Source organism: Lepisma saccharinum, chromosome 14, assembly GCF_977018435.1.
Source record: "Lepisma saccharinum chromosome 14, izLepSacc3.1, whole genome shotgun sequence".
NCBI classification, from domain to species: domain Eukaryota; kingdom Metazoa; phylum Arthropoda; class Insecta; order Zygentoma; family Lepismatidae; genus Lepisma; species Lepisma saccharinum.
In genome coordinates, this window is record NC_139242.1 from 60,251,238 (window position 1) to 60,269,353 (window position 18,116).

At 39.6% G+C, this 18,116-nt stretch overlaps 1 protein-coding gene across 1 annotated transcript in view; it reads right to left on the reverse strand.

Annotated features, from left to right (window-relative positions):
- Nucleotides 1-11,416: 11,416 nt before the first annotated feature.
- Nucleotides 11,417-18,116, reverse strand: part of LOC145998937 (uncharacterized) — a 128,734-nt gene continuing 122,034 nt past the window's right edge. Inside the window, exon 5 of the mRNA XM_083135738.1 lies at nucleotides 11,417-16,387. Coding sequence (XP_082991864.1) covers nucleotides 12,169-16,387 — 4,219 coding nt within the window. The 3' untranslated portion in view covers nucleotides 11,417-12,168. The remainder of the gene's footprint in view (nucleotides 16,388-18,116) is intronic.

Consider the following 18,116-nt stretch of genomic DNA (forward strand, 5'->3'; position numbering starts at 1 on the left):
TATTTGGGGGCAGGTGAATCCGGCCAATTTCTAACATGCCCTTAACAGGGAGTCTATAGATATAGGCGGGGCCGCGATAGCGGTTGGGGGCGGTAAGTCGATTACCCCAGGGGCGGAGCCCGGAACCGGCGGGAAATTCGGAAATCGAGGGTGTGGAAATAAGAACTTAATTTCGATTATTTTGCTATTTCCACGTGTGAGCGCCAAATTTTGACTGCAGATTCGTGATTAGGGGGCCAAAATTAGTGAGTATGCCGAATTTCAAACAAAATGGAGAAATTCCCTGTATTGTAAAATCGCTCCGAAAGTACTTACCGAAATGGGTTTATTTATACTTTAGGAAGGTCTTGGAAGTTTGTTTTCACCTCGTTGAAATTTTTTTTGCCGGTAAATCATGTAATTTTCGACATTAATGTCACTCCAATGCACGAAAGCTGTTCCCTTGATGTCCGTCTACTACGTGAACCAAATATTTGCGAGCGTTTCATGACGTAACAACCGGTCAGTGTTTCCAAATACGCGGTTTTGTAACTGTGTAACAGTTCTAGAACGTAAATAAACGTGAGTTAGGGCCGGTTGCACCATCTCCGCTCAACGTCTTATCCCCCACTTAACACCATTTTGCGGTTGTTCAATGTCCGCCTAAAGTTACCTAGCACTTAAAGTCCCGTGTAACGTAAGTGGCGGTCGGGGCTCCGCCTAACGCGTTAAGTGCCAGGTAAACATGGAAAAGCAGTACACTGTGCAGCCAACAGATACGTGCAGCACCTAGTATAATCTGTGTTTACACTTTTATAGTTGATAAAATGGCAAAGTCTCGATCAGCTGTTGCAAATTGCGAAAGTTTGCTGCATGTTTTGCATTACCAAATAACAGCAAAAAAAGGCGGATTTGTAAATTGTCCCAGAAACGGCAATAAATAAAGCAACGTTTGTAAATATATGTGTAAAAATGAATATTAGGTGGTCATTTTCGTGTGTGTTCCGAAAATGTTGTATATTGATATTAGCATTAGCAATTTCACTGTAATTTCGTATGTAGGATTTCAGTGCATGAGGGTACAGAAAATAAAACCAGGTTAAAGTAATGCGTTTGATGCTTGCAAAATTGTATTAAAATGCCGTTCCAAAGAAATGAATGTGTGTTTGCTGTAACAATTTTTTTCAACCAAACGCAATACACGAAATGTACACCATGCATCAGTTGCTTTTTCGCATTCCTGGTAATTTGTAATCTTTAAGATTAAAACACGTGTAATATTATTAGAGTCACTTCCGTCGCCATTGGTGTGAATGTAACATTGCAAATAAACAAGTAATGTGTTGTTTGCGAATAACAACTGGCAAAGAATGCACGTATAATATTTAGCAGTAGCTACTCTTACCGTCCAGTTCATACATATGTACGTACAAGGAACAATTTCCGAATGGTGGTGTGTTTTTTTACAAACACACACATTTACAATAATAACCTTGCAAGAAACTACTTACCTACAGGGTTGGCAAAATTTGTGTTTTTTTTAAAAAGAACAAAACAAACTGTTTTTTTTGTTTAAAACATGTTTTTTTTGTTTTAAACATAGTTTTAAACAGGAGTTTAAAAAAACATGTTTTAAACATGTTTTAAACACGTTTTAAACAAAAGAAAGTCAACCTTTTCCCAGTAAATTATAGTTAAAGTCGTTAAAGATAAAATACTCATTTTTATGAGTACAGTGGCGGCAAGGACAGTTTATTTCCCTTTGGAGATAAGGTTTACCATACTGCGGGGCAGAATTTTTTGGGTCGGGGCGGGAAATTCTTTAAATCCCGACATTCGGGACGGGGAAAATTCTCAATTTCACGACAAAGTCGGGAAATTCTCGGAACGGGATATGTTCGAAATTTCCCAACGCTCTTGAAATCTCGAATTCTACACGTAATTTCCATCTTAAGTGCTTGTTTTTGCACTTCTGGTACAAATACTAACAATTTTCGATAAGTTCCAGACATTTACAATCCAGAAAACATCGAAAATTGACGACTTTTTAAAATGACCATTCGCATTTCTCCGACTGCTTGGGATCCCGAAAAATCGGGAAGTCATTTTTTTCCGATCCCGACTTTTCGAGATCCCGCACACCTCTACTGCAGGGACAAAAGTTGTGGGTAATAGCCCCCCTTTTTTCCGCCACTGCTGAAGTAGGTTAGGATTCATATTCATCTAAACTTCAAGAAACTAAATATTATAGAATTACTATCGTCGTCCTGGAAAAATCAGAGTGAAATATTTCTCTCTGCCTGAACAGTTTATATAGCAGAAAACAACCTGCAATGTGATAATAGATTCTCCAGATCAATTTATCTTTCCAAGTACAAAATTATGTTACCAAAAGTAAGCATCTGCGCTTCATTCAGTTATACAAACCAATGAATCGTATCCCAAGAGAAAAAAATTCACGTCATGATCAAAATCACGCATTGTGTATTCAGATATTAGTTTCCAGCTTCCACCAGTCTCAAATTTATAGGACGGTACGAAACGAAGAACTGAGAAGTTTCGAATTCTACAGTAAAGCACGGGTCTTTCTTGTCGCGCAACAGTTTTGCTACCTTGTGCTTCTTAAATAGTTACAGCTTCAGTTTTCATCTAGGGGGTTTCATTAAATAAATATTTATTTTCTTAATTACGAATTTCCAACTTTACCTAAGTAGGGGTCGAATAAATAAATGTTAAGAAAAACGGGAAAAGTCTAGAAAAGTCCAGAAAATGTCAAGAATTCTGGATGTGTTATTTTGGTAGACACCCTGTTATTGAACTAAAAACTATCCAAGATGAAACTTTTGGAACCATTTCAAATTACGGTAATTGGATGAATATTTTTTTGCCATTACAGGTCATAGTGCAAATGTTGAGAGTGTGCTTTCATTACCATCAGCACAACAGACTCACAAGAGAAATGCTTTCTTTCATAAAGTCTGTAAAATGTTTGGTACTGGTCTCTATAATTTCAAGAGTTTGACTGTCCACTCTAACCTAAATATATTTTGACCATGATTTTGACTAAACCTGAAATTTTGAGAAAAATTGGCTCCTCTGAGAAGTATTATTTAAATCTTGTAGTAAGAGGTGCATTGTTTAGTATGATTGCAAGTTTTGAAAATTTGCTTTTAAGAATTCATTTTTTAAAACTGAAGTGTCATTTTTCAATTATTTTCTAACATGTTCTATAGACATATGTATTATTTATTGAAAATATTTTGTGTCCAACATTTTGGGACAGCATGTCCTACATTTCCCTTATAGCGATCTCCTGCGACGTCAGAACATAAGGTTGCTCAAGTGTTGTGCGATAAGTGAAACCCGTAAAGCACGGTTTAATTGACACAGATTCAATGAAAATACAGGGTTGCCAAACAAAAAAATTAACACAGACTATGAAATATCAAGTACCAAAATGTGTTTTAAACACTTCTAAAAAAAACATGTTTAAAACACATTGTTTTAAACGTTTAAAACAATTGTAAAAAAAACAAAGCCCTGTGTTTTAAACGTTTAAAACAAAGTGTTTTAAACACTTTTGTTTTAAACATGCCAACCCTGCTTACCTAGTAGTACATAAGACGTAATACCAATCTTTTAAGAAACGTATACATTGTATATGTGTGATTTTGTATGTTAACTTCCAAAATTGGCAAAAAAAAAAGTTTACTGTTAACAAGCATCCTTACGATGTTGACATGCATGTACAAGGAACAATTTCCTACTGGTTTTGTACCTAACCTAACGAACCCTACCCTAATATTCGTGGGAGAGCATAAGCGTAAATGCCAAAGTTTTTTTTTCGGTATTTACTACTTAGAGGAAACGTTTTATACGAAGTAACATATTTTTAATTACATTGTGCGAGATTTTGTACTTTAACTTTAAAACTGGCAAAGAATAATAATAATAGAGACAGGTACAGCAGTATCTTTACGGCGTTGATACGTATATACAAGGAACAATTTCCGAATGGTGTTACGTTTCGTAGATACAAAGAAAATGCACCATTGTAATAAACCTTGCACGAATCTACATGCCTGAAGATGCATAAAACGTGCACTCAAGTTTTTTTCTGTTCTTTTTTAATATTCATATGCAATACACATTATCTTGTATTTGATTTTTCAAAATAACTGGCCTAAAATGACGAGCGGCTAGGGGCAGCATTAGCACCTTGGGAAATACATGCTAACAACACCAAACCTGGCCTGCCTAACCTATCCACGTAGGCATATAATAACATAAATAAGCATGTAAATAGGTTTGGCAAATTATAATTTGTTTATTTAAGCTATTATATACATACGTGGATAGGTTAGGCAGGCCATGTTTGGTGTTGTTAGCATGTATTACCCAAGGTGCTAATACTGTCCCTATCCGCTCGTCTAAAAAGGACCACAGCTTGTACGGTACAATGTATATTTTCCTGGTGAATATTACTGTTTTTTGTAAAGAAATATATACGTTCTTGCATTGCACTAGCATATAACGTTGCACGAAACTACCTAGCTGAAAGTACATACAGCTTGGAGTTTCTTCTTTTTTCTTAATAAGAATAAAACATGCGTACATACAGTACTACGGTACTTTATATTACTATTTGATTCTTCCTTTTGTGCTAAGATGATAGTAATTCCCAAAATGTACCTTGTACATGGAACCGTTGATTAACGATTTTTTTTGTGCTATTCGAATTTGTTTTGAATACAAAAATTTAATTTTCATCCGCATCGTTAACCAACTTTCACAAAAGCTGCATTATAAATAAAGAAGAAACCTATAAAATGGTCAACGTTGATAATACTAATACTAGCTATTCGCTAAAGAAGGGGTTACGGATTCATAAATTATTAACAGAAACGAATGATAAATTAGTAAGAGCAGAATAGAAGATTGCTCTTCTCATTCCGTATATTTACACAAACTCAGATATGTCAGCCTTGCACTAAAAATTGAATAAATGTAACTTGCATTTGTTACGACTTCGTAAAATTTTGGTCACTGTTTAGTAGTGTTTAATATTTTTTAAAAAGTGACCGTATGTCTTACTGAAAGATAAGACGAGGAATATTCTTTTTTGCATTATGTTAATTGGAGTACGTGAAAAATAAATTGAAAATTTTGTAAGCTTCCCACTACTTCGAAAGATTACGAGTTATATTGTATCATATAACATACATTTGATATTATATGAGAGTACGACACATGCATTACCTACTTCTATGAGCTGTTTCATTTTATTGCAATAAATATTTAGTTTTTTTAAACATATTTCAGTTGAAAAAGCATGCATTTGGAATTGACAAGCAGATATTAGCACGTAATAAACAAACAAAACACAATCGAAAACACAACTTTCTCCAGTTTCTGTTGCCAGGTCGTACGGCAAGCAGGTGAAAGTTCCACCTTACAAGGCCGAGGATAAAAATGCTTGGTGCAACCCACCGCCGCCTAAATCTCCCGCCTGTCGTTATCCAGCACTTTGTAAAGTGGCAGATTAAGTGGCGATGGTGCAACCGGCCCTTACTGTTCATCATTTCTGATTACGAACTTGCGACAACATGACGTGCACAGGATCAGTGGCGTGCTCAATGTGAGGTTGATGGGGTCTATAACCCCCCCCTTTCGCCCAGTATCTCTAAGGCTATTTATGAATGGTTCGTGGGCTATTTATGTATGGTTCGTGGGGCTATCCGTGAATGGTTCGTGGGGCTATCTGTGAATGGTTCATGGGGTTATCCGTGAATGGTTCGTGGGGCTATCCATGAATGGTTCGTGGGGCTATCCGTGAATGGTTTGTGGGGCTATTTATGAATGGTTTGTGGGGCTATTTATGAATGGTTCGTGGGGCTATCCGTGAATGGTTCGTGGGGCTATCCGTGAATGGTTCGTGGGGCTATCCGTGAATCGTTCGTGGGGCTAGTGCCAATGGTTCGTGGGGCTATCCGAGAATGGTGTGTGGGGCTACGAATATTTTTTTCGAAACCAATTTTTAACTATTGAAACCTTTGCGTGGCCCTACTAACCTATCCACACGCCAATGGATCGTGGGGCTATCTTTTTCACTATTGAAACCTTTGCGTGGCCCTACTAACCTATCCACGCGCCATTAAGTGAGAGTATGAGACGTGTACCTGTTTCACAATCAGTTGCTTTGTTTTATTTCAATCACTTATCGCACAACACTCTTGCTACCTTGCGTTCTGACGTCAGCAGACTGAAGTTTATTTTTAGGCTAAAGGCCTATGTTGTTATCCATATCATTAAAATTTCAGTAACCACCAAACGTCTCTAATTCCCTTATTTTCGTATTTTCCACATTCATACTTACGTATTCTCCATACTATTGGTTGTCCAGCGAAAAGAATAGACTGTTGGGTATATGAGAACAGCGTTGCCGCTTGCCGCAGGGGCGAGTAACGGACCTGCTGGCAGTGAAAGTACAAGACCAAACAAACGTGCGTGGCGCTTGAATCGCGGGTACGTACAAATTGAAGAAATAAAACCAGGGGGTTAATTCCTTCCATTGCAGAATCATCACCAGAATCATTTTCTCCTGACAGATCATCACTCTCGCTGGAATCTTCGCCCAAGTGGATTATTATCTGATGAACGTCATCCTGCAATTCATCTGCATTCCACATTTCCTTCTCTATGTCCATGACATGTTATACGTAATTATGCCAGTTTTCAACTGTTACTGTCTTAAATTATTCAGTGATTAAATGTTCAATGTCTTTAGTTTTGAATGTAGTGTTGTTACACTGCACATAATGTGACCACACAAGTTCAATCGGGTTCAGTTCGCAATGATATGGGGGCAAACGAAGCACCGTATGCCCCATCTGTTTTGCCATCTCATCGATCTTATACTTATCGTACTTAATTTTATGAATATTTGTAAGTTTTTTTTATAGTACCTAGATATTTTGCTATGAAGGTCGCAACACTGCATAACCACTGATCATGGACTACGCTAGTCAAGATTTCTCCGCCATATCGCGTGTAACGCAAGCAAAAGCGAAGAAAATAAAAATACTCCATATTTCGAAAATTGAGATTATTTGCCTGCAAAAAACGAAACGCGAAATAGAAGAATCCTTACGAATGCAGAATATGTAAGTATCAATGTGAAAAATACGAAAATAAGGGAATTAGAGACGTTTGGTGGTTACCGAAATTTTAATGTTACTTTTGCATAGCGCGAACAGAACAGGCCAGTGACGAATCAAAAAAAAAAATCTCTCTTTGGGATTTCAGGATATCCATAAGCATATGCCATAAGAACGTTGAGGCCCTGTCCGAAAGGTGCAATACCCTACTTGAAGCGAGCATCCTCCGAGTATGGTTTTGGAGGGCGGTCTTCAAGTCGTGGACTGGAAGTACACAACTTTCGAATTGCACAGCGCCAAATACGATTAGTAGATAAAACTGAGAACTCGTTGTTATCCTCGCGTTTTAAACACTTATTTTTCACCATAGAATCACAAAGCATTTTCAAAGGTTCGTACACATACATTTCCACACATTAGAAGAACTATAACCAACAACTTGCTGGCCCATAACTACCTGTGTCGCTGGCTTTCTACCTCCGTGATTAAAAACAAATAAACAACGAGTACGGAAACCACGTGACCTAGTCACCAACCATCTGCTATGCGAGTGGCGCTCTGCGTGCTTCTGTTTTTGGCGCTTTCGAACTGTACTAGGTGACGTCACTTCCGCCAAGACCATACTTCAAGTCTGTGCTTTGTACCTTTCGGACAGAGCCTGAATTTTCGCGATATTTTTTTTTTTCGTTTTAAGCACGAAATGTTTTTTTTAAATTCAGCGAGTATATCCGATTGCTTTCAAATTCGGCATAGGCCTACTCACTAATTTTGGCGTCCTAATCACGAATCTGCAGTTAAAAATTGGCGGTCACGTCTAGAAAATGCGAAATAAGTAGAAATAAGAGGATCCGTGAACGAAGTAAACACCGGTGATTTATGAAAGAAACAATTTTTTGCAATGATTAGCTTTCAAAAACTATGTTTATGAATAGTACCCTGAATTTTAACTATGCTTGCCTAACCTAACCTAACCTTATGTGAATGGTTCGTGCGGAAAGTATGTTTTCCAAATTTACTGAAGACGCCATATTGTCACATGTAAAGCAACGCTCCATGGAACCCATGGATGGGCAAGCAAGGTACTTTTTCCAGGGTGGAAATGTTATTTATTGAAATTTCCAGTATAGCAGAAGCCATTTTAAACCAAAAAGAAACAACAGTAAAACAATAGACTAAAATTAAAAAGATAATAAAATAAACAAGCCAAAACAGTACCCAAGGTAAACAGATCAGTTTCACAAAAGCATTACTTGTGTACAATTTTTTCTATGTTGGTGATAAAAACTGAATATGAAACGAATATATCCATGGGCGTCCGGAAGGGGAAGGGGGGGGGGGCTGGAAAATGAAAGTCAACGAAAAATTATATATTTTTCACATATAATTTCATTTCAGCTGCAATAATGTGTGTTAATTATTGCATAAATATGATGCATTAAAATTTAAGCAATGTTTTTTTGAGGGAACAACACTATTATTGGAGAAAATGTGCCTTGTTTGCCCCCTGGAAAAAAATAGCTTCCTTGCTCCTCCCTGGAAAAAATCCTGCGGACGTCCATGAATATATCTATTTGGTTTGAGATGATATTGAACTGATTTGGTAGCCTATGTAATAGTGATTGTTACCCTGATAATAATGTTCCCCTTCAAAAACACGACCTTAATTTGTAATTATTGCATTCCTGCATTTCCATTATATTTTATGATGTAAATTACTGTGACTGAAATCAAATTGTACAATTGAGAACTATATATTTTTAGGTTGACATTTGTGTTCTAAAGGGGAGGTGTGGCCATCCTTGAACCCCTTCCAGGTGCCCATGCCCCTACATTATTATACTTTCACCTAGAAATTTAATGTACAGGAATCTTATCGCTGTTATTTAAGGATATTATGCTCTTAAAGAAATGAAGTATTTTCTGCATATAAAAGGCAAAGCAACTACAGGTGTTGGGATAATTATTTATTATTTAATTGAACTATCCTTGCTTCCTTCTCTGACAAATTTTGTGGTCTTCTTCAGTTTTACTGCATTTAATACATACGTACATAAAATTACACTAAGGAGATTTTCGGTGGGTCCGGACACACCCTATACATGTCCCTGTTTCATTCCCATCAATACCATAAAACAGTGAGATGAATTTAGGTTTTGTTTCCCGACTGAACTTTCTCAAGGCTCTTGCTCCCCTCCCCCCTCCCTAATCAGAGGGTCGAGCAGATGACAGAGAATCAGAGCTGTCATTAAGCAAGGACATAAGAGGGCCAGCAGAGAGAAAATCGACATCGCTGCTTTCTGCCTCCACCTCATCCCTCCATTGCACAACCCCTGCGATTGCCAACAAACTGATGTGAAGTGTTTCCGGTTTTGTATCTAACTGGGCTGAACAGGTCCTTAAGTCTATGGCATATCACTGTTTGTCATGTTTTTATCCCAATTTTAACACACACAGGAAAATGTAATTTATTTAGATCACTCTTGTGCATGCTGTGTAATAAGCATTACCACTTGTGGAACTCTCATACTAATAATGCAGTCTTATCTCCTTCTTCACCATAATTAAAGCTGGGGATATTCTGGGCAGAAGAACCAATCACAGTGTTTTTAGTTACAATGCAAATAAAACCTGTGAGTATATATATATATATCATTTTGTATGCAGTTCTATCATGGTAGTTTCCATGTACAGTAGGCACCCTCTAGTTCGGCCAGCTCCCGCCACCTTGCTGGCGACAAGTCACCACTTGTTTGTGTAGCACTGGAAAGTATTGTGCTGTACAGATCAGTCGTCTACAGCTATTGCTATTGTGCAGACTTACTGCTCGCGTTCGTTTGTTTATTCGTCTGTACTGTACCGTTCTGTGTGCTGCGTTGTTTTGTGTAATTTTAATGTATGGCCGTACCATTTATAGGATTTATTGATCTTTTTTTGCATTACTTCGGTTCGTTCGGCCATTTATTAGTTTGGCCTACGGTTCGATCCCGAGGTGGCCGAACTAGAGGGATGTTACTGTATACCTAATGAAAATCCAATGAAAATACTAAAAGAAAACAAAATGTTCGAAGTACTAATATTTTCTGTGTTTATATTTAAGAATTGTTTATAATTACTGTTGTAGGTAATTAATGTACATAATAATATAATTGTATCATGATAACTGTTAACCAGAAAAATTGCAACTAACTCACATATTTCTGCTGATTAAAAATTAGTCTAATATATTAAAATATAAAAATTAGTCTAATATATCTAATTTAAAGTCTTAAAGTACTTACCAAGTACTTGCATGTAAATATAACAATTCCAATTTGGGGGAGGGGGAACTCTAGAATAGCCAGCAGTCACCCTTGACCAGAAATCCAGAGGTGCAAAAAAAAAAAGTTCTATCTGTACATGCAAGTATTCCCAGTGTAATCCAACAGGAAACTGAAGCCCTCTTTAGATGGAAGCATCTGTTTTTAACATTTTTGCTAGGATAAATGCTATGTATAAATGTTTCCAAAAACAGTATAGAATGTTTTGTAGCAGACAATACTTTACAAGGACACATGTTATGTAACATTCTGGTTAGCATTTCCAACGTCGATGTAAAGTGTGCAGACAATATTGAAAAGTATATGCAGCAGTATAAGGCATACAGCGTTACACACTTTTAATTTAACAACTAATAAATGTAAAGGAGATGTAATTAAAATTTTGTAAAATTAACAGACCATCAACATCACCTACATGTTGAGATTTTTCTCTCCATGAGCTAGAGCCAGTGGTGTGCCCAGGATTTTTGAAAGGAGGGGGTTAGGTATACATTTTTTAATAGTCAGCCCTCATTTTGCCATCTTTTCCTGCATTTGATGTTCTTTTCTTAGGAATACTGGGCCAAAAGGGAGGGGTTATAACCCCCACCAACCCCCCCCCCTTTGGGCACTCCACTGGCTAGAGCCCGGTGTTTACAATTGAACAGTAAGCACTATACAGTATGTATTTAAAAAGTGCTATTAATTTGTACCTAAAACATTTTCTCTCTCAGTGGATTAGTTATTGACTTTCAAAAATGTAAAGTGATACATTGTTTACATTGCACTCAGTCCATTCTATCTGTGAAATATGTTATGGAATATGCAAAAATGCTGTAAAATTTCTTCATTTTACATAGTAGAATTCGATCATAGCAAATATGTTAAGAAAAATGCTAAGGAAGATGTTTTGATGTATACCTGGCCTAAGATGTATCAGTAATTCATTCTGCAGTAACTAATAAAAAGTCATAGTTTGATAATTATGTTTATTTTTCACAACTTGTGAACTGCTCATGTAAACAACAAAATAAACAATTTCTCTACCTGTGCGAAGACTGTACATTACAAAAATGGAAAGGATGGAAGGGGACATTCAACATCCTGTCATCGTCCAAAGGAGTGAACATCAGATAGTATAAATGGAACTGATGACATGACATATACTTCAAAGAATTACACAAATATACAGACTTAATAAAGTACAAACAGGATGAAATAACTTGCTTTCAAAACTACATATTAGTAAAGTACTACAACTGAAACAGATTATAATGTGTTCACTAAATACGCAAATTCATTTTTAAAGAATAAAGAATTCTTCTAAAGGCTGTATTCAACAGTCCTCTTAGTCCAAGTCTAAAGTTATAAATAAAAGTATTGTTCCAGTCTCCTAAATGGACAAATGCACTATCCACGTGAAACAAAATGCACACTCATGCAAACACACGCGCACCGTACTTATTGGAGCATTGTCAAATAGAATGAACTATGTAACACATATATGTTAAACACAGAGTACTTGCTGGACTTTTGTTACACATAATGCACACATGTATGGCATTTAAGTTTATACTTATGCAAGGCCATGACACTCGATGCCTAGTTGTTATCACTAAATCCTGTACACAGTTTAAAAACATTAATGCCACACTACTAGCACAGACACACACAATGTGCTATAAGTTAACTCATGGAAAGCCATCACACTCCACAAGAGCACATTTTCCTTCACATTACACGATACTCAAATAAATCAACCGATCTCGTATTTTGGACCCTCTGAGTTCATGTATTGCTCTCTGAGCTTCAGCAGGATGGTCAAAAGCTACTCTTGCATCACCAGTTGGCATACCCAACTCATTGTATCTTCTGATAACATTTTCTCGGGCAACTTTAAAATCGCAGAAAAACGTCAAAATGTCCTCTATACCGGCCTTGTAAGGTACATTCTCCATTGCTACAACACAACCAGGTTTACCGAAACCTTCCACAACAGGAAGTTCTTGAAGTTCTTGCATGTCTGGAAATGGTTCGTGCCTACCTGGACGCCTACCTGGACGATTGTCTAGCCGTGGATGCATTATACGTTGTCCAAGAAGAGGTGGTGGTCGGCTTTTTGGAGAATTCGAAGCATCTACATTCAGTAGAGGTACAATGCCTGGACCATGACCTAACAAGCCTTGCCGTGGGGGTTTCATCATATGTTGTTCCGGCATATCTGCTTCTTGGTGTTCAGGAATTTCAGGTATGCCTAAAGCTTCCAGCATTTCACCACGGGGAACCAGTTTCACACTAATACTCTGTTTTCCCATTGGATTGTTGTGTTTGTTGGCGGCTCGTGCTGTTTCTTCAAAATTGCTGAACTCGCAGAATGCATCCCCAGATGGTTTCCCAAACTTATCAAGCATTATATGAATTCGCAGTGGCACTAGACCTACATCAGAGAAAAAGTCCAGAATGTCTCTGTCATTTGCACTTTGGGGCAAGCCTTGCAAGAGGACACAGTCAGTTTTCACAATCATGAGTTCTTGAGGTTGGGGGATGACTTGAACTTGAGCATTTCCGGCACGGGGATCATGCAGTGGTTTATTAGGTGCTGCCTTGTTGGCTATCAGTGGAACATTGTTTACAGGTGGGGCAGCTTTGTTGATGGGGGCAGAAGCCTTGTTGGCAGACGGTGGAGTTTTGTTGACAGGTTCCGAAGGCTTGCCAAAAGCTGGTCCGGTTTTGATAGGACCTAACAGACTTTCCTTCGGAGCAGGCTTTGATGGGGTAACTTTTGGGGTTGCATTGATGGGAAGTGCATTCTTTACTGGTTCAGCTGGTGCAATCTTCTCATTTTTAACGTCAAGAATCATTACACCACCAACATTCTTTTTAGTTTCCTCCATCTTTTCAAGTGCGCATAGTGAAAGAGAAATTGTTTTGTGGCCAATGGTGAGATTGCTATGTGTAGCTAGAGCCTTCTTGGCATCTTCATGTGTGCTGAACTGGACAAATGCCTTTACTGCTCCTCCCTTTTCCGTTTCCATAACAACATCCACTACAGTAAAGTTCTGGAAGAATTTCATCACGTCCTGTGTTTTCATATAATGAGGAAGTGATTGCAAGTAAAGACATACAAAACCTTGGTCCTTTATTCCCTTTGTATCTGGAACCTTATCTTTTCTATTATCTTGAAACATATGAGTCTTATCTCTCTTATCTTTTTCTGAGGTCTTGTCCCTTTTATCTTTCATGTCCTGGAACTTGTCTCTCTTGTTATCTTTATTTCTGGACTCTTCTTGTCTCCTCTTATCAGATTCTTTCTTGTCATCATTTGATGGATAATATGAATCAACAGCTTTATCAAATTCCCCATCATCCACATCTTCAATTACTATTATTTTGTTATCTATAGTCTGACCATTCTTCTGCAATGCATATTCCTTGTCTTCTGTCTTTACAAACCTAATATAAGCAATTCCAGTTCTGTTTCCTTCATTATCATTGATAAATTTAATTCCAGAATTTGAGATATGCAATCCTGGAAAAAGGCCACGAACATCCTTATACCCACATTGCAAGGGTACATTTCGCATCAGAACACAATTGCCAGTGGATTTTGCATCACTCCATTTACTCACTCTTTCTCGTCTCTCAGAAAACCTATCTCTGTGATCTCCTCTTCCTGGCCTTTCATTGAACCCACCGCCACGAGAACGTGACCCTCGATCACTAAATCGTCCACCTCTCCTCAAATCGCCTTCGTGGTCTCTGTACCTATCGCCACCTCTTTGGTAGTCTGGTTCTCTTCGGTCGTTTCTAAATGATCTCCGATCTTGGTACGATCCTCGTCTGTCATCTGCATCCTTGTCGGAAGGATGAAACTTTTCAGGCTCTCTTCTCTGTGACATGGTGTTTCTATCCGGATAGCCTGTAGATGCTTTGGCTGGTGCTTGCCTATCTTGAGGAATTAGCGTTGGCCTTTCCAAGAGAGGCGGCCTATCTTGTTGACCAGGGAAAGTAGGACCCATCCTAGCTTGAAGTGGACCCTGTCCTCTCTCTGCACCAGGTCTTCTTTCCTGCCCACCACCCATCCTGTTTGGTTCAAATCTATCCGGACCACCACCTGGCTTATCTGCATCTCTGCCTCTCATTCGGTCTCCCACTTGTGGTCTATCTTGAAGCCCAGCTCCCATCCTGCCTGGACCAAACCTGTCTTGACCTGGAAATCGTCCACGTGTTGGGGGATAGCCACTGTTTCTATCATGAAACCTTGAATTGCCGCCCCCTCTAAATCCTTGTCCAAAAGATTGCGATGATTCGTCCTCCTTGTCATCTGCAAATGGATCATTTTCATACTCGTCATGTTCATCTGCAAACGGATCTTCCATATCTTCCAACTCCATTTCATCATCTTCAGGTTGGAAGTTCTCCTGCCGTGGGTATCTCTGCAACTCGTTTTGCCTCTGGGGTGGCCAGCCACTTGCTCCATGTTGCTCTCGAGGAGGAACGTCTCTAGGACCATCAGAAGGAACGCTGCCTGGAAACGGCTCATTTCTAAAAAATCTGTCGCCGCCAAACTGGTTCGGCATCGGTTCACGACCAGGTGGCATACCCGGAAGTGCAGGACCTGGTGTCTTCGTATCAGGCTGGAAAGGGCCAGGACCTCTGTGGCTTGGATCAAAATCTCTTTGCTGAGGCATAGTTGTAGGAACTTGCCCAGGTCTGTTACCTGGAAATCCCGGATGCATATCTTTATTTGGTGCATTGAACCCCATCGGATTCCAGCCACCCATGCCTGTGGTTCCCATTGCCATATCACCCATATTTCCATTGGGTATGTCTGCTTGCCGCATAAGCTGAGGTTGAAGATGTGGCTGCTGTGGATAAACCTGTTGAGGATGGGGATGTTGCATATGAGGCTGAAGATGGGGTTGCTGAAGATGCTGAGGTTGCATATGTGGAGGTTGAAGATGTGGTGGCTGCAGAAAGGGTGGTTGCTGGAGATGATGTGGGAAAAGCGGATGCATCTGAGGATGCTGGAGCTGAGGTGGTTGAAGATGAGGCTGCTGAAGTTGTGGTGGCTGCATTTGCGGTTGCTGAAGATGAGGCTGTTGTAATTGTGGAGGTTGCAACTGCGGTTGTTGAGGCAGTTGTAGAGGTTTCTGCTGAGCCGTTTCTGCAGCCGGTGCTGGAAGATTTGGTTGCGGAACTCTTGCCTGAGGGGATGGCGTATTTTGTTGAGCAGCAGCTGGAGGAGGCTGGTAATGGACCATAACAACATCGTTCTGATCAGAAGCTTGTTCTTGTTGTCCAGCATCTCTTTTGTCTTTTGGACCTCTTGCAACCTTGTCTTTGTCTTTGTCGCGACTACGCTCTCTTGATCGGCTTCGATCTCGTCGACGACTATTTCCACGTTCTCTATCCCTACTGTGACTTCGAGATCTACTTCTATCTCCTCGTCGGCGCCTGTCACGATCCCTATCTCTGTAACGATCCCTGTCACGGTTTCGGTCTCTATCTCTCCTGTCACGCTTGTCAGTATCTCGCGAGTGCGACCTTTCACTCCTGTCTTTCACTCTATCAGAATCCTTTTTCTCGTGGTTCCCATCTCGTGCATCCTTCTGATCTGGAATTGGGGGTTTGTTGACTGGTGGTCGCGTCGGAGCTGGTGCAGCAGTGCCCATCGGATCCATGGGCATCATTGCGGAATGACCAACATTTGCAACAGGGGCTACTGCAGGGACCAACTGACCTGGTATGCTGGGCATGGTTTGCATAAGTGGAGGCTGGATTGGAACAGGTACTGGTGGTGCCTGCATGAAACTTTGCAGCGACAGTGTCTGTTGACGGGCAAGTTCAATCACTTTCTGCATTTCTGTGCGGGAACTCAGCAGAAGCTTGATCTTCACCTCTTTAATTTTGCCTCCATCCATTGCCATTGCCTGGCGAGCATCTTCATCAGTGCTGCAGCAAAAGAGAAAAATATGTAGGAAACCACAATTTAAACTTTACATTAAAAAGTTTTCTATTCTTCATGAAGACAAACAACATCACATAATACTAGAATACATACACATACGAGGGGGGGCTGGAAAGTTCATGAAATCACCCAGAAGAAATAAAAATTGAAACAAATCATTGTAGCCATTAGAAAGAGCATATATTGTGAACCTCTTATCCTGCATATGATCCTTTTGTCATTGTTATTTTTTTTGTTTCACGTTCAGTAAGAAGAGATGGCGGAGGATCTAAGGAAATTTGAGAAGAATGAGCTTCGCAGTGTCATCAAATTTTTCGTGTTGCAATACAAATCCCCTATGGATATCCATAAAACTCTTCATGAGACTTTGGGAGAACATGCCCCAGGATATACAACAGTAAACAAATGGGTGAGGCGTTTTAAGACTGGACATGGTGAGACTGAAGATGAACCCTGCTCTGGCAGGCCTGCAAGTGCAGTGCCCAGGGGAAACATTGTCAAAGTGCACAACATGTTCATGGAAGATAGGCGCATATCCACCAAAACCATTGCTGCGTATCTGAGGATATTGCATGACCGTGTGGGTGTCATAATATCAGAGTATCTGGACATGCGGAAGCTCAGTGCGAAATGGATCCCAAAATGTCTGAATGCTGACCAGAAGAGAACACGGGTGAGATGTCACGGGAGATCGTGCGCAAATTTCAACATCCTGATGATTTTTTGCGCTGTCTGGTGACTGGAGATGAAACATGGATTCACCATTATGACCCACATACTAAACAGCAACCCATGGAGTGGCGCCACAGTGGGTCTCCTCGACCAAAAAAGTTCCGAAGCCAAAGGTCAGCGGGGAAGGTTCTGGCATCGGTATTTTGGGATAAGGATGGTGTCATCCTCATAAAACAACTTAAACAGGGCGAAACCATCAATGCTGCTGTTTATTCCCAATATTTGATTGAATTGAAGGCGGCTCTGAAGGAAAATCGTCAGGGAAAAGTGAGCCGTGGTGTGCAATTTCTCCAGGACAATACGCCCTCGCACAAGGCCCATTAAACCATGCAATTGCTGGCGGATCTGGGCTTTACCTGTGTACCCCACCCACCCTATTCACCTGATCTGGCCCCATCCGACTATCACCTCTTTCCAAACCTCAAAAAACATCTCAAGGGCACACATTTTCTGTCCGAAGAGGCACTGGTTGAGGAGGTGGAGGGCTGGTTTGCATGGCAGGACAAAACCTTCTATTTGAAAGGGTTACAAATGTTGAAACATCGTTATGAAAAGTGTATTGAGCTTCGGGGGGAATACGTTGAATAATGTATTAAAATGGTTGTTCCAGATGTATTTCTTCTGGGTGATTTCATGAACTTTCCAGCCCCCCCTCGTACACTTCATTTGGCAAAGACAATAAAGCCAATAAAGTATATTCTCTACGTGTGCTCTCACTTGGAATAGGCTGATGTAAAAGGCATTAAGTCAAGGGGTAATACAACAATCTTGAAACCCATTTCAAAGTATTCGAATGTGCCAAAACTCAGAAGATTTTTTTTTTTATAAAAAGTACACAATTCTGTACAATCCGAACATTTTAACACAACATGCAGGGTGTCTCATAAGTCTGGACCCATAAGAGAAAAAATGAGAAAGTGCCCCTTAATCTCAATTTTCAAAATTAAAAGCAATGCTCTAACTTTATCTTATCTTGTGAGT